Source organism: Canis lupus, chromosome 15 (genome assembly GCF_048164855.1).
Source record: "Canis lupus baileyi chromosome 15, mCanLup2.hap1, whole genome shotgun sequence".
Taxonomy (NCBI): domain Eukaryota; kingdom Metazoa; phylum Chordata; class Mammalia; order Carnivora; family Canidae; genus Canis; species Canis lupus.
This window is the reverse complement of record NC_132852.1, coordinates 42,492,711-42,508,354: the sequence shown is the minus strand read 5'-3', so window position 1 is coordinate 42,508,354 and position 15,644 is coordinate 42,492,711. Positions and strand designations below refer to the sequence as shown.

General features: G+C 44.8%; 1 protein-coding gene across 6 annotated transcripts in view; it reads left to right on the top strand.

Annotated features, from left to right (window-relative positions):
- The first annotated feature begins 7,170 nt into the window (after positions 1 to 7,170).
- Positions 7,171 to 15,644, top strand: part of RNF32 (ring finger protein 32) — a 61,286-nt gene continuing 52,812 nt past the window's right edge. For 5 of the 6 annotated variants that reach the window (XM_072776835.1, XM_072776834.1, XM_072776832.1 and 2 more), the window contains exons 1-4: positions 7,171 to 7,347; positions 9,155 to 9,241; positions 9,925 to 10,189; positions 13,950 to 14,092. In XM_072776835.1, coding sequence (XP_072632936.1) covers positions 9,227 to 9,241; positions 9,925 to 10,189; positions 13,950 to 14,092 — 423 coding nt within the window. In that variant the 5' untranslated portion in view covers positions 7,171 to 7,347; positions 9,155 to 9,226. Of the gene's footprint in view, positions 7,348 to 7,416; positions 8,070 to 9,154; positions 9,242 to 9,924; positions 10,190 to 13,949; positions 14,093 to 15,644 lie in introns of those variants that run through there. The other variant, XM_072776833.1, reaches the window with a different exon arrangement.

The following is a 15,644-nucleotide window of genomic DNA, read 5'->3' as shown; positions in this document are numbered from 1 at the left end:
AATACCCTCCAGTTCCATCCACGTTGAAGCAAATGCATTCTGCTTTTAATTTCAAATCCCACCTGTTCATTGCTCATCTATAGGACAGTGGCTGGCTGTTGTATACTGGAACCTTGCTATGACTGTTTATTAGTTCCAAGTTGGTTTGGTTTTTTTTTTTTTTTTCAATTCTTTGGGATTTTCTACATAGTCTCCTGTCATCTGTAAACAAATACAGTTTTATTTCTTCCTTCCCAATCTGTATACTTTATTTCCTTTTCTTGTTATATGCATTAGCTAGGACTTTCGATAGGAGGGTGAATAGGTGGTGAGAACGGACATTCTTGCCTTGCCCAAGGACTAATGCATGTAGGGTTTCCATTAAACATGATGTGAGCTGAACAGAAATCTCACAGAGGAAGACATAGACAGGGCCAACACGCACATGAGAAAATGCTCTGCATCACTTGCCATCAGGGAAATACAAATCAAAACCATAATGAGATACCACCTCACACAAGTCAGAATGGGGAACATTAACAAGGCAGGAAACCACAAATGTTGGAGAGGATGCGGAGAAAAGGGAACCCTCTCACACTGTTGGTGGGAATGTGAAATGGTGCAGCCACTCTGGAAAACTGTGTGGAGCTTCCTCAAAGAGTTAAAAATAGACCTGCCCTATGACCCAGCAATTGCACTGTTGGGGATTTACCCCAAAGATACAGATGCAATGAAACGCCGGGACACCTGCACCCTGATGTTTCTAGCAGCAATGTCCACAATAGCCACACTGTGGAAGGAGCCTCGGTGTCCATCGAAAAATGAATGGATAAAGACGATGTGGTTTATGTATACAATGGAATATTCCTCAGCCATTAGAAACGACAAATACCCACCATTTGCTTCAACGTGGATGGAACTGGAAGGTATTATGCTGAGTGAAGTAAGTCAATCGGAGAAGGACAAACAGTGTATGTTCTCATTCATTTGGGGAATATAAATAATAGTGAAAGGGAATAGAAGGGAAGGGAGAAGAAGTGTGTGGGAAATATCAGAAAAGGAGACAGAACATGAAAGACTCCTAACTCTGGGAAATGAACTAAGGGTGGTGGAAGGGGAGGAGGGCAGGGGGTGGGGGTGAATGGGTGACGGGCACTGAGGGGGACACTTGACGGGATGAGCACTGGGTGTTATTCTGTATGTTGGCATATTGAACACCAATAAAAAATAAATTTATTATTTAAAAAAATAAAGTAGTTGGCAGAAATTATACTGAAAAAAAAAACATGATGTGAGCTGTAGTGTTTTGTAGTGTTCTTTATAAGTTGAAGGAGTTTCACTCTATTTCTTATATCCTGAGAGGTTTGGGTTTTTTTCAATTGAGAATGAGTACCAAATTTTCTCAAGTACTTTTTCTATTCGTCTAATACTTCATCTATTGATATGATCATGTGAACTTTCTTCTTTAGCCTGTAGATATTATGAGTTACATTAATTAATTTCTGAATGTTGAATAGGTCTTGTCCATCTGGGGTAAGTCCCAATTGGTCATAGTACATAATTCATTTTATACATTGTTGAATTCTATTTGCAATATTTTACTAAGGAATTTGGACCTATGTTCATGAGGATATTGGTTTGAAATATTCTTGTAGATTTATCTGGTATTGGTATGGGAATGGGAACTCTGCTTAATTTTTCAGTAAATGTTTTGAAATAAAAACTGTTTATTAAAAAATATTACCTTGATTTAATCAGAAAACAGCCTCCTCTGTATTAAACATATCACAGCGTAAACCAATTCAAGTTTACAGAAACCGTGCTATAGTACCAGCATGCTCTGATTTCTCAGGTTACTGTAGAGGCTGTACTAGTAAGCTGGTATTTGCAATGCTTTTACACATTTCTCAAAACTTTCAGTTAGGGCAGAAAAATCACAAATGCCTGAGATGGGTTCACATTACCCAATCAAACTCCTTTGATACAATGAATATGTACTAATTGCTTTTGACAAGATTTTTTTAAATGTCTGGTACATGGTGATCACAGCATTTTTAGCGTGAATATCTTTATCATGTCAGTTTTTAGATCATTAATAGGACACTGTTCTTTACCAAACTGATAAACTGCTTCTAAATATATTGGATTCAAAAACAAAGAATTAATTTGGTCCATTTTCTATACAGAAAACAAGTTTTTAACAGAGCTCTTTTGTTATACCCATGACTTTATAGACAAAGAACTGAAATAAGATGATTCCTCCCCATTTCTCCACTGCACGATATTTTCATCAGTTACTTTACCACTATTATAATGTGAACAAGAATGATGTAATCATCTTACCTCTTGTCACAGATCAAAAACAAAAACAGAAACAAAAACCCACATTTGTCTGCATTTTGCCAGAGGAGTTAAAACAATTTGTCCTAAGCTCTTTTTCATTTCTTTATTTAAAATGAAACAAAATCTAGTATGATCTCTAGGAAAGAAAATATTTTAGCAACTCCTACCAGTGTACCTAAGTCTTTACAGTGACCACTGCTGTGGGACGAGAAGAGACAGCAGACTCCCCCCAAAACTGCTGGACCTCACGTGTCACAAAATACAGAAAAGAACTTTGAGTTATTTGAGGAAAAAAAAAAACGAAGTACTAGGGTGGAAGGATGTTTAAGAATAGATATCAGTAATAAATCTAGAAGTGTTAGCAGAAAATTAAAGGCAATACAAAAGATTAAGAGGAATAAGTCGAAGGAAACGTGATTTCAGTGAGGATTAAGCTTGAAAGCTATATTAAGGAAGGAGAAGGACTCTGTGCCACTGACATCTGCTCCTTATATTTATTTCCAGCATCAAGGACTGTGTTAGGAGAGGCAGGAAGGGAATATGAACTGACAGGATTAAGAGTTATTTTATGGATTACAAAAGAGAAGTGGGAGAGCCCTGAGATATTAAATAGGAGAGGAGGAAGACACTGAACCAATAGAACCATTCTGACCCACTTAGGTGTCTAGTGGAGACTCTGCAGATGGGCAAACACAGACCCTGTGGGTAGGATGTACTAAAGATCCAGACATTCCCAACATCGCTATCCGTGACTTGTCTCTAGGGTCGTGCTGCGAAAACCTCATCCCCAACCAGCAAACCAGCTGCCTTTCTAGAATGTGGACGCTTTCTCTGCATTGCCTCCTGCACAGACAAGATACAGTGTAAGATTCCCCTCCATATCAATGTTTCCCACTCAAATAGCCAGGCCCTCCCAGCCTTGAACCCCCCTCCTGGAGACACACAGCATCCTCATCTTTCTCACCAAAATGTTGATTCATGCATCTCTTTAATGTGGTACCACACACGACGGCTTCCTGTGTAGGCCCGGCAGGGCCCAGGCGCACGGCTTGTTTACTCCCGGCACACTCACACCCTACCTTGTGTGGCCGAGCAGAGCAACCAAACACTTCTGGTCATCCACATACACCCCTACCTGTCTCTCATCCTGTCAGCCCTTTCTCTTCAGACCATTCCCAGGAGATTCAATTCATGTGCTGAAACTCCAAAATAAATGAGTCACATGAACGCTCTTGCAAAGCGTGCTGAACAACACTACTGAGAAGATACTCCACAAGATTTCTAGAAGATGCAAGCACACTTGCCCTATGTACAGGATCTTGGGCCCATCTTTAGACCAACAAAAAAGCTAATGCCATAACATGAAAATATAAACCACTGAGAGAACCTTTTGGGAGTGTGACCAAGAACAGAACATGCTTGCCTGGAGGAGGACAAGGAAAGTGCTCCCCACCACATCCTCTTCAAATACCAGCCATGTCAGCTATGCTTTTGTCAAGAATTACAAAGCAATAATTATAAGGTTAAATTTCCAAATGAAAGCCTGAAGACAAATAATTATGTGTAGAGAACAAGAAAGATCAATTTTTTTTGGTAGAAACCATGCAGGTAGTAAAACTGTTGTGAGATTTTGAACACAGGGAGGGAGAGGGAAAATGTTGAATGGGGATTTATCCTAGAACTTAACAGAGTTCAAGAAGGATTCCTTAAAATGGTAATGAAGAGTGGTAGGCACTGTCCTAAGGCCTTTGTACATGTAGGACGTTTTTCAATCTAACCACAGGCATAGACGGATAACTACACCCATTTATATCATTCACCTCATTCCTGTTATAAGGAACAGAGAAAACCAGACCCAAACTGGCTGAAGCATAAAGGAAATCTGTTCACTCAGGTAAGTAACAACACTGAGTAGGGCTGGCTCCAGGCTCCAGCTATGTCGCTCAGGCTTGGACTCTGGCCCACTCTGCTTGGTTTCCTGTGTGACCCTCTTGTAAGGCTCACGGGAGGGCCCCACAGCACCAGCTCCCACCTTATGATGACTGGAGAGCTGGCACAGCTGCAGTTTCACGTCTTCTCTTATTTCTACATCAGTAGGAAGAATTAAAAGAATTTTCCAGGGATTCCTGGTGGCTCAGCGGTTGACCGCCTGCCTTAGGCCCAGGGCATGATCCTGGAGTCCTGGGATCAAGTCCCACATCGGGTTTCCTGCATGGAGCCTGCTTCTCCCTCTGCCTGTGTCTCTGCCTCTCTCTCCCTCTGCATGTGTGTGTCACTCATGAATAAATAAAACTTAAAAAAAGTTTTCCAGTAGCTCCCACAAAAATACTGAGTCAACCCGACTGGCCTAGCTCAGTCATATGCCCATCCCAGCTACGTCACTGTGGCCAGGACACCGATTTTCCGACTAGCTCAGGCATATGTTCCACCCCAGGACCAATGAATCCCCAGGGCTAGTGCTGAAGTGCTGGCAGATACTGAGAGGAGTGGTAGCAAATGCCCCCTGTATGTATAAGAGACACTGAGTTTCAGAAAATGAACTTGCCAAATTCAGACACCTATAAAGTCAGTCTAGATTTGAACTCAGGTCTACCTACCTAAACCTAAAGCTTTCCCTCCCAGTCCTAACAGTCATGAATGAAAAACTCTCAGGACTGCAGAGAGACCCCTACCTAATGTTCTAGATCCAACACCACCAAAACATTTATCAAAATTACAGTATCTGTTGTAAAAGTTTAAACTACGTGGAAGATTAAATCACTTAAAATTAACTTAATTATGGGGGATCCCTGGGTGGCGCAGCGGTTTGGCGCCTGCCTTTGGCCCAGAGCGCGATCCTGGAGACCCGGGATCGAATCCCACATCGGGCTTCCGGTGCATGGAGCCTGCTTCTTCCTCTGCCTGTGTCTCTGCCTCTCTCTCTCTCTCAGTGACTATCATTAAAAAAAAAAAAAAAAAAAAAAAAATTTAACTTAATTATGAATTTAATTTGGCTTATCAAAAAATGTTAGCTTTAAAAAAAAAAAAAAAAAAATGTTAGCTTTAGTCTATTTTAAAAACTTCCAAACAGGAGTGGCCAGCTTAGAAAACTTAATTCCACTAAAAAAAAAAAAAAAAAAAAAAAAAAAAACACAATTATCTGAAGTGGAACTTCAGATCATCTTGTTTCACAGAATACTATTTATTCCAAAGTCATGACAAACATTTTCTTTTAGGTCTTTTCATGATCAATGACCAATTTCTAATCAACTTGGTAACCTCTTTAGATCCGTTTTCAGAGAAGTAAAAAAAAGGGGGGGGGGGCAAGATACTATTCACATTGTGTATTTTTTTCATACTTTCAGCTGAACTTTATTTCAATAAAAGTCCAATCATGAGTTTAAATAACACAACTGAGTCACTGTCATTAAAAAAAAAAAAAAAAAAGATGAACTTCTACTCATTTCTGCTTCTGGTCATGATGGGGGTTTAAGGACCAGATTTAAGCTCTTACCTCCAACAAGTAAAAGATCAGACACAACATATGACACAATGGTTCTGGGCACCTGAATGGTATCCTCGAGGAAAGGGGAATCAAGTGAGCTGGGCGAGTTTCCAGCCCAGGGCCAAGAGTCTAAATGATCTGTGGACAGATAATTGAGAGGTGCAGGAGGCTGGCCCAGCGGGTCGGAGGGAGGCCAGGTGGGGACCCCGGTCTCCCCCGAGTTCCGGGGCTGCAGCCGTGCTGGGGGCTGGCCCAGCGGGTCGGGGGGAGGCCAGGTGGGGACCCCGGTCTCCCTCGAGTTCCGGGGCTGCAGCCGTGCTGGGGGCTGGCGCAGCGGGTCGCGGGGAGGTCAGGTGGGGACCCCCGGTCACCCCCGAGTTCCGGGGCTGCAGCCGTGCTGGGGGCTGGCGCAGGGGGTCGGGGGGAGGCCAGGTGGGGACCCCCGGTCACCCCCGAGTTCCGGGGCTGCAGCCGTGCTGGGCGCTGGCGCAGCGGGTCGCGGGGAGGTCAGGTGGGGACCCCCGGTCACCCCCGAGTTCCGGGGCTGCAGCCGTGCTGGGGGCTGGCACAGCGGGTCGCGGGGAGGTCAGGTGGGGACCCCCGGTCACCCCCGAGTTCCGGGGCTGCAGGCGTGCTGGAGGCTGGCGCAGCGGGTCGGGGGGAGGCCAGGTGGGGACCCCGGTCACCCCCGAGTTCCGGGGCTGCAGGCGTGCTGGGGGCTGGCGCAGCGGGTCGGGGGGAGGCCAGGTGGGGACCCCGGTCTCCCCCGAGTTCCGGGGCTGCAGGCGTGCTGGAGGCTGGCGCAGCGGGTCGGGGGGAGGCCAGGTGGGGACCCCGGTCTCCCCCGAGTTCCGGGGCTGCAGGCGTGCTGGGGGCTGGCGCAGGGGGTCGGAGGGAGGCCAGGTGGGGACCCCGGTCACCCCCGAGTTCCGGGGCTGCAGCCGTGCTGGGGGCTGGCGCAGCGGGTCGGGGGCCCCGGGTCACCCCCGAGTTCTGTCCGCCCCGTAAGACACCGCACCCGCACCGCGGCGCCCCGACAGCTTCCCAAGCCACGGGGAGACGGCAAGAACGCACAGGTCGTCGGCGTATCAAGAACCGACACCCATGTCACCGGACGCAGCGTAGAGACTTAAGGCAAACGCGGCTGAGCCCCGCCAGGCCGCGGGAAGCCCGCCGAGCCCCGCAGCGCCCGCCGCGAGCCTGCGCACTGCGGCCTGCGCGGGGCGGGGCCGGAAGCCGAGCGGGCCGCGGACCGGCCGGCCGTGTGCGCAGGACAGAGCCGGCGAGCATGCGCAGTGCGGCTGGGTCGCCGCCGGCCCTCGAGCTCGGCGCGGGGCGCGGGGCGCGGGCGGGGCCGTTGAGCATGCGCGCCGGGTTGCTGGGCAACGGCGAGCGGCGCGGCGCTGGAGGTCGTGGCCCGCGGGAGGCGCGGCGGGGAGCCTGCGGGGCAGCCCAGGTCCCGGTCCCCCGCACTCAGCGCCCTCGTGACCGCTGCGGGGAGGGCGACGCCGCCCGTCACCGAGGGGGAGCGGAGCCCGCAGGTAGGGGGTCCCAGCGACCGGGGGCCGGGGCCGGGGCCGCAGTGCCCGCTCGCGCGGCGTGTCCCGCTGTCCGGGGTCCGCACGGCTCTGCGTTAGCAGGCGGCCGCCGGGCAGGGCCTGTCGGGTGGACGGAACGGAGGATGAGTGCTCCCGCCCACTCTGGCTCTTCCTGCCCTCCGGGTGTGGGCCTCCCCTGACCCGAGGGGCTCCCGGTCCTGAGATGCAGGGACCGCGGGACGGAGACGGGCAGACCTCCCTGCAGTTCTAACCCGGACACGGAGGGGGCTCCCAGCACGGGCACCTGTCCACACCTGCAGCTGCAGGGATCAGTGCGGTGTAGGCTCCGCGCCGACAAGGTTCTGGGAGGCATCCACAGCACTGCATGCCTTCTCCCGCTGCTGTGGTCCACACCGACCCACGACCCGCTGTTGCGGTCCACACCACCCCAACCACCCGCTGCTGTGGTCCACACCGACCCACGACCCGCTGTTGCGGTCCACACCACCCCAACCACCCGCTGCTGTGGTCCACACTGCCTGATGACCTGACCTGAGGAAGCACTGCACAGAAGCTCTGTCGTGTGTCCTGAGACCAGCACCGAAGGGGAGCCCGAGCGTGCAGGCCGCACCACCACCTGGTTCCCGGACGTCTTAGCAGCTGTCCAGCCCTGGAGACCTCACAGCTGTTTCCACGGTCCTCACTGCTACGCTGCGAACTGAGGTGTAGCAAGTGTTGGTCCTTAGATGCATAGTTTGGATTCATTCCTTTCAAGCCTTAAAATTAGGCCCATTCCTACATTACCTTAATCACTTACTGTTTCTCCCCATTCTGTATATTTTGGGCCCTTGTCTTCAGAAACTACACCCTTGCCTAAAAAACTAAATAGACCAATTCAGATTCTCCCACCAGTTTCACAGGGAATTGGAGCAAAATATCCATTTACAGAGTACCTTCTGCATGAAAGGTCCAATTCAGATACTTTACAAAGGGGGGGTGGGGCTCACATAATCCTAAAGGTAACCTTGTAAGCTGTGTGTTACTATACCTGTTTAAGGTGAGGTACCTGGAACAGCAAACAACTAGACCCAGATGGGAGGGCAAGTGTGCTCCCCATACTCCACAGCTCTGCGATGGGGACAGGCTGAAGGCAGTCTTGCTCCCCTTGCATCCAGTATATTCATTGTTCCCTTTCGCTCCTAAATTATAACCACCTGCCCAGTCCCTGAGTGCCTTTGCTCCCCTTGTACGGTAGTGTAGTGTGTTCACTTCCTTCTTGTCTGTCCTGAAAATCTCAGTTTAAATGTTCTCTCTTTAGGAGGCATTTCACTTACTGGGGCACCTGGGTGGCTCAGTAGGTGAAGTGTCTGCCTTCAGCTCAGTCATGATCCCAGGGTCCTGGGATGGAACTTCTTGCTCGGTGGGGCATCTGCTGCTTCCTCTCTCTCTCTCTCTCTCTGCATGTTCTCGCTCATTCAAATAAAATCTTAGAAGAAAAAAAAAAGAGGTATTTCACTTACTATTCTCTGATCTTTTCAGTCTGAAATTTTGTTGTACTTATGTACAGTATTGTACTGGGCAGTGGACTGTTCTCATTCATATTCATATGCTCCCTCCAGCTGGAGATTGGAGACCAGGGCTCAGTCATGACTGGCTGGAATCCCAGCAGAATCACAGTGCATAGCCTAATGCTGTGCTCGCATAGGCACTCCCATATCAACCAGACGCTCAAACCTATCTTCCCATAGACTTTGTAAGAGATGTTTACATCCACACCAACTTTGGCTTTCTGTTGATCATGTTTTTACAGTGGAAGAATTAAAGGAATATGATATGATGATATAACTTGATATCGCCAAGCAGCAAGTTTTTCTGACTCGGCATGTCAAAAAATAAGGTACAGAATCCTGTTTTAAAGCACTGTTTTAGGGACACCTGGGTGGCTCAGTGATCAAGCATCTGCCTTCTGCTCAGGGCGTGATCCTGAGCTCCCCACAGGGAGCCTGCTTCTCCCTCTGTGCATGTCTCTGCCTCTCTCTGTGTGTCTCTCATGAATAAATAAAATCTTTAAAAAAAAGTTTTACTCATGAATATATTTTAACTCAGATGTTTGAAAATATAAGAATATAGTTACAAACCTCGCTCCCATGAGGAACTATCTGCCATAGTACCAACCGCAAGCATGTCATAGGTGCCAGCAGTTTTATTCTGTGTAAGTTTCCATCAAAAAAGCATGTACTTAAATGCAAGATTCCGTTCATATTACAGAAGCAAGATTTGCCTAGAGTCTAATTATAGTGAAACAGAATGTAGTCAGGCATGCACGGCTTTTATAGGTCATAATGAATTAATTCATATTATATTTAAGACCTTAGTAATTAAATGAAAAGATATTACTCTGTCACCAACATAAATGATGAGACTGGGCTTTCCTGCAGTTAGGTAACGTGGGCCAAGCATTCTTCACCATTAGATTTGGTCTAGTATGCCCCCCCCAAATTAAGTATTAAAGCCTGTTTTCTTCCAGATGATATTATGTAATGTTCTAAATATAAGGCTTTCCCCCCCACTACTTTTTAGGGTCATTCATCTAAACGAGGTAACTTAGCAGTCACTGCAGTTGCTTTACAAGATCACATTTTACATGATCTTCAACTTCGAAATCTTTCAACAACAGATCATTCTAAGACAAAGGCACAAAAGAGAGAGAGCAGATCCAAATCTCTAAAAGGAAATACAAAAGCAATAATAGATACTGGACTTAAAACAACTCTACAAGACCCTAAAGTGGAAGATCCAGAAAAAGAATATGTTCTTGATCCAAAACCACCACCATTAACTTTAGGTAAGTTAGTCTTGTCATTTATATTTTGGCTTATTAGAACTGAGGAGTCTAATTGAGATAATACGAATTTTTCTGGAACAGAAACTTCTAATTTATAATCTTTCAGATGGAATGTTTGTACTACAGTTTTAAAATGCTGATGGAGACATTATGAGCAAGAAAAAAAGACAGTACTATATAGAATAAATAAAAGTAGTAGAATACAATCAATATTTACTAATCCACACTGGTAGAAATCAGTCAATAATGGAAAAGAAAAAGCTCTTTCTTGCAGTAGAATGACAACTCATAAATATATAGACAGGGGCCAGAAATAGAAAAACCACCATGCGGCCAACAGCACAGTAAGAATAGGCATCACTGGATGCTGAGACCCTGGGGAATGGTGCTGAGACACAGAATGTGGACACAGCTTCACGGTGTGCCCATCCACCACAGAGGAACATGCTGCAGCCTCATCTTGGTGACATTGTGCTGGCAGCACCCTGACCAAGTGATGCCATCACCAAAGGGATACACACCAACATGCCCCCGATCCCATGCAGCATCCCCTCTGTGTAAATCTTGCCAAAATGCACATCTGAATTTAAGAGGAAACACCAGACCCACCTATGTTCTACATGGTTCCTGACCAGTACTCTTCAAAAAGTGTCAAGTCAAGAAAAACAAATTAAGACTGAGAAACCGTCCTAGATATGAGAGGCGAAGGGGACATGACCACTGAGTGCAGTGTGTAATCTGGATCCAGAAAAAGAACTTGAGATGAGAATGAAATCGAGTAAGGAATACAGATTAATTGGCAGTGTTGGATCAACATTAATTTCCTCATTTTGATCACTGAGGCTATGTAAAATATTAACATCTGGGGAAACTGGGTAAAAGGCACATGAAGATTTTTTATCCTGGGTTTCACAACCTTTTGCAAGTCTCAAATTATTTTAAACTGTAAATTTAGAAATAGGAAAGATTTTTAAATGATGCTGGGTATGGAAAATAGGTTTGTCTGGGGGTGATGTGCCCTCGAGCAAGTGTGATGGATGGAGGCGGTGCTGGAAGCCTGCAGGGAACCTGCTGGTACCGCAAGGCCAGTGGACACTCATTACTTCCCAAGGACCCGCAGACAGAGCTGGTGGTGTTCTAGGAAATGGCAATAGCTCAAGAACAGGCAGAGGCATGGAGTGTTGTTATACAGCCATGTAGTGAATATCTTGTGTGTGTATATATATATATATATATATATATATATATATATATATATATATATAATTTGTGGGAGATGATCAAGTCATTTTAGGAGGGAAGGTTTACATTAGACATCAGGAAGGGCTTCCCAATTTGGAAAATAAGTCAGGTTAAAAAGGAGAATAAATGAGCTATCTTCCAGGAGTTCTTATGAAAAAATTTTTTTGACTATTCTGTATATTGGTCACCAATAAGTGTTGAACCATATGCTCTTCATTATTTTCCATACTATTCAAATTGCACTCTGGTCTTTTCTTGCTGATTTTCTGGAGTTCCTTATGTACTCCATATATTAACCCCTTGTTGATGAGAAGATCTCACTCTGGCACCGTCTTTTAATTTTCTGTTATTTTATATTGAATGAAATCTTCATTTTGATTACTGTTAAATCCATCAGTTTCTCTTTATTGTTTATGCTTGGGTGATTTAAGAAATCCTTACCCATTCTGAGATCACAAAGATTTTCCCACATTTTCTTTATCTTTAGGTGTTTTACCTTTCACATTTCAACCTCGTCACAGTTTACTTTGCATACAGTACTGGCAAAATCAATTGATATAAAAATTTACATTAGATTCTTCCCTCAAACCATTATCTAGCCCTTCTTTGTTGACCAGCAACACTACCTTTTGCTTTTGCCAAGTTTTGTAATATGTCTTAAAACTGGCAGGAAAAGACTCAAAATTCATTCCCCAAAAGTATAGTCTTTCCTTACATTAAAATACAGAGGGTGATCTTTTGATTTTATCTTTGTGGAGACATTCCTTCTAGAACCTTCCATCACTCTGCTTCATCTGGACCAGTTGCTCTTTGGGGCTGGTACAGAGCCGTCAGCCTGGGATGTCTTCTCAGCATCACCCTGCAGGCTGATTCCCTTTGGTTCTCTTGCATCAGATCCTCTCTCCCTGATCGCATGGCTTCTCCTTCTCAGTTTATACCCTCATTGGGGGTGAAGCTGCTCCTCCAGCAGCTTCCTGGGAAAGAGCACCTAAAAGACTAGTGTACAAGCTTATAAACACAAGGATCCCTTTATTCTCTCACAGTCCATTGATAGCTAATAAAGAATTTCAACATGGGAGTCTTTCTCAGAATTTTAAAAGACTTGTCTTCTCATGTCTGTGTTGCTGGAGGTAACTCCTGACCCGTTTTTTGCTTTTGCTTTTTTAATTTTTTTATTGGAGTTCAATTTGCCAACATATAGCATAACACCCAGTGCTGATCCCGCCAAGTGCCCCCCTCAGTGCCCATCACAGTCACCCTAACCCCCCACCCACATCTTCCATTATCCCTTGTTCATTTCCCAGAGTTATGTTCCTGGTCCTTTTTGACACTTGTTCTTTCTCCTTCTCTCTCTCTCTCTCTCTCTCTCTCTCTCTCTCCCTCTCCCTCTCCCTCTCCCTCTCCCTCTCCCTCTCCCTCTCCCTCCTTCCCTCCCACAGACTCTGAGATCTGCTTTTTGTGCCTACAGCTGTGAAGTATCATAGGGCAGGATTTGGTGTGAATCCTTCGTTCTGGGCTTTCCTGGGGCCTCTCAAACTAGAATCTTGTGTCCTCTTCTGGAAAATAATTTAGTCTATTTGAAGATCTTTACTCTCAATTTTGTTTTCTCTATGGGATATCTGTCTTTCAGATGTCTAACCTCCTAGACTGGTCCTTTAATCTTCTTATCTTCTGTCTCCTGCTTTATCTCCTCTACTTCCTTTGAGATTACCTCAACCTTCCTCTTCCAGTCTTTGGGTTGACTTTCACATTTCTACAAAAGATTTTTTATTTTTAAGAGTTCTTTTTTGTACTCTGATTATTCCTGGTACAGCTTCCTGTTCTTGTTTTGTAGATGTAACACTTCACTTTCTATCTGAAGAGAGCCCACAGGGTGGTGCTTTACCCATTCCTTCATTTGTTGGGTGGGGGGGACATGACACCAGGGCTCCCCCGCCAGCACTGCTCTCCAGCTGCAGCAGCTCCCACTGGAATGTGCGCTCCTTTCTTGATCCAGAGGGGACACGTGGTGGGCTCTCAAATATTACTGAGGTGAGGAATCGATCCTGACAATAATTATGTCGTAAGAATTTTTAGCAAGGGAAGAACTTGATTGATACTCATTCTGTGAAGGTCACTGGTGGCCCAAAAAAAAAAAAAAAAAAAGGCTGGAAGAAGACAACACTGAAGGCTGAAAGATAAATTGGGTGACAAGTGAGACGCTTTGGCCAATACGTGTGAAAACCTAGTATTCTTCAAATTCTCTTCCTGAAAATTGGATAGCAGTCCTATCTACTGTAGAGGATACTATGAACATGAAATAGGGGTAGGGAATTCTTCCTAAATAAGAGCATAAAACACGAATGAAAGATATCATTACCATTGATTTCTATGCACCATGGAAGAAGTTTTCCATAGATGGCAGAAGTGTGCAGTATGTTTTGCTTTCAAATTTTTTTACAGAATAATGTTTAAACAATAGGTGAGTGCTACATTCTGAATATATTGCAACTTCTATTTCATATTGTTTTAACTTTAGCACAGAAGCTGGGCCTGTTTGAACCTCCACCACCGCTACTATCTTCAGATGAATGGGAAAAAGTGAAACAGAGATCCATCCTGCAGGGGGACTCTATGCAGCCATGCCCCATATGCAAAGAGGAATTTGAACTCCGCCCCCAGGTTTGCAGCCCGAAGATCAGATAAGCAAACCCCCATACTAGGCTGAGCTGGAGCCTAAGATCCTAGGCTTCATGTTTCTAGTTTCTTCTGCCTTCATGACCTCAAACACTTTTACATTTTCTTTTCCATTAATTAAAGAGAGAGAGAGTGTGTGTGTGAGAGAGAGAGAGAGAGAAAGCTAAACACCCTCATTAAACAGTTTTATTTACTGAATGATAGTCTCAAGTACAAAACTCATACAAAAGGAATGCTCCCATTCTACTGGCTGGAAAGAGCTGAGGAATGACTGGACACTCTGCTAGGAGGAGCCCAATGCAGGAAGAATGAGAGCAAATTGGAATTTTAAGCTGATTTATGAATTGAAATCATAAAAAAAAAAAAAAAAAAAGACTAGGCTTGAATATCTCCAAAGAATTTGTGTAAGAATCTTTAAGTAAAATGTTTTATTAATAATCTTTATTCATGAAATTTGACCACAGTAAGGTTGATGATGTTATAGATAATATGCAATCAATCTGCATCATAGGTTTTCTTTTTTTTTTTTTTTTTTTAAATTTTTATTTATTTATGATAGTCACAGAGAGAGAGAGAGAGAGAGGCAGAGACACAGGCAGAGGGAGAAGCAGGCTCCATGCACCGGGAGCCTGATGTGGGATTCGATCCCGGGTCTCCAGGATCACGCCCTGGGCCAAAGGCAGGCGCCAAACCGCTGCGCCACCCAGGGATCCCTGCATCATAGGTTTTCTGTACATACTATGTCTGCCTAATCTTTTGGAATCTCCTGGCAGTCAGGGATGCTTCCACTGCTAGAACTTTGCATTGTGTTTTAAGCTAGCAGCCACACTACAACGGTTCCCCATGTGTGCAACATTGTGCTTCCTTCAGAGCAGGCACTTGAAGGTTTGCTGGAAAAATCCAGCAAAAAGAGTCAAAGCAGGCCTAAATTCATAGCCTGGGAACCTCAAGCTTTACTCACTACCTTGGCACTTAACTCTCAAAGTTAATTTGTTTTAATGAGTTTCATCATTAACAAGTTAGTTCATAGTCATAGAATGTTTGTTCTTCACTAATTTGAATTCACAAGTTATTTTAAGCATACTTACTGTATTCCAGATCTCTATCAAGACCTAATCTTAAAGCTGGGTATTTTGGGAAAATTTTAGCCTTTGAACCATAGAATTATCATGTAGGATAATGTAGTATTTTAGTGTAGCAAGAGTTAATAGAACCACAAGGAGTCTTTCTGACCCCAGCAACCTCTTTTTTATTCTATAAATATTTAGTGTGACTGTTGTATGAAAACTTACATTGACTATCCTAAGCAGGGCAGCAGGAAGATCGGAATTTCACCATTTCTTCCATTCTGTTTTTTATAAATTTCTCACTAAATTCTTATCTTTGTTTGGTTATAGATCCAAACACTTATTTTTATTTTGCATTTTTAGTTAATTGTTCTCATATTTAGCTTTTTTCCTTCACTATAAACAAATTTGGCATTTCCTCAGCGTTTAATGATTTCAGAGGACTTCAGTAATTCTTGTGCATCACTGAG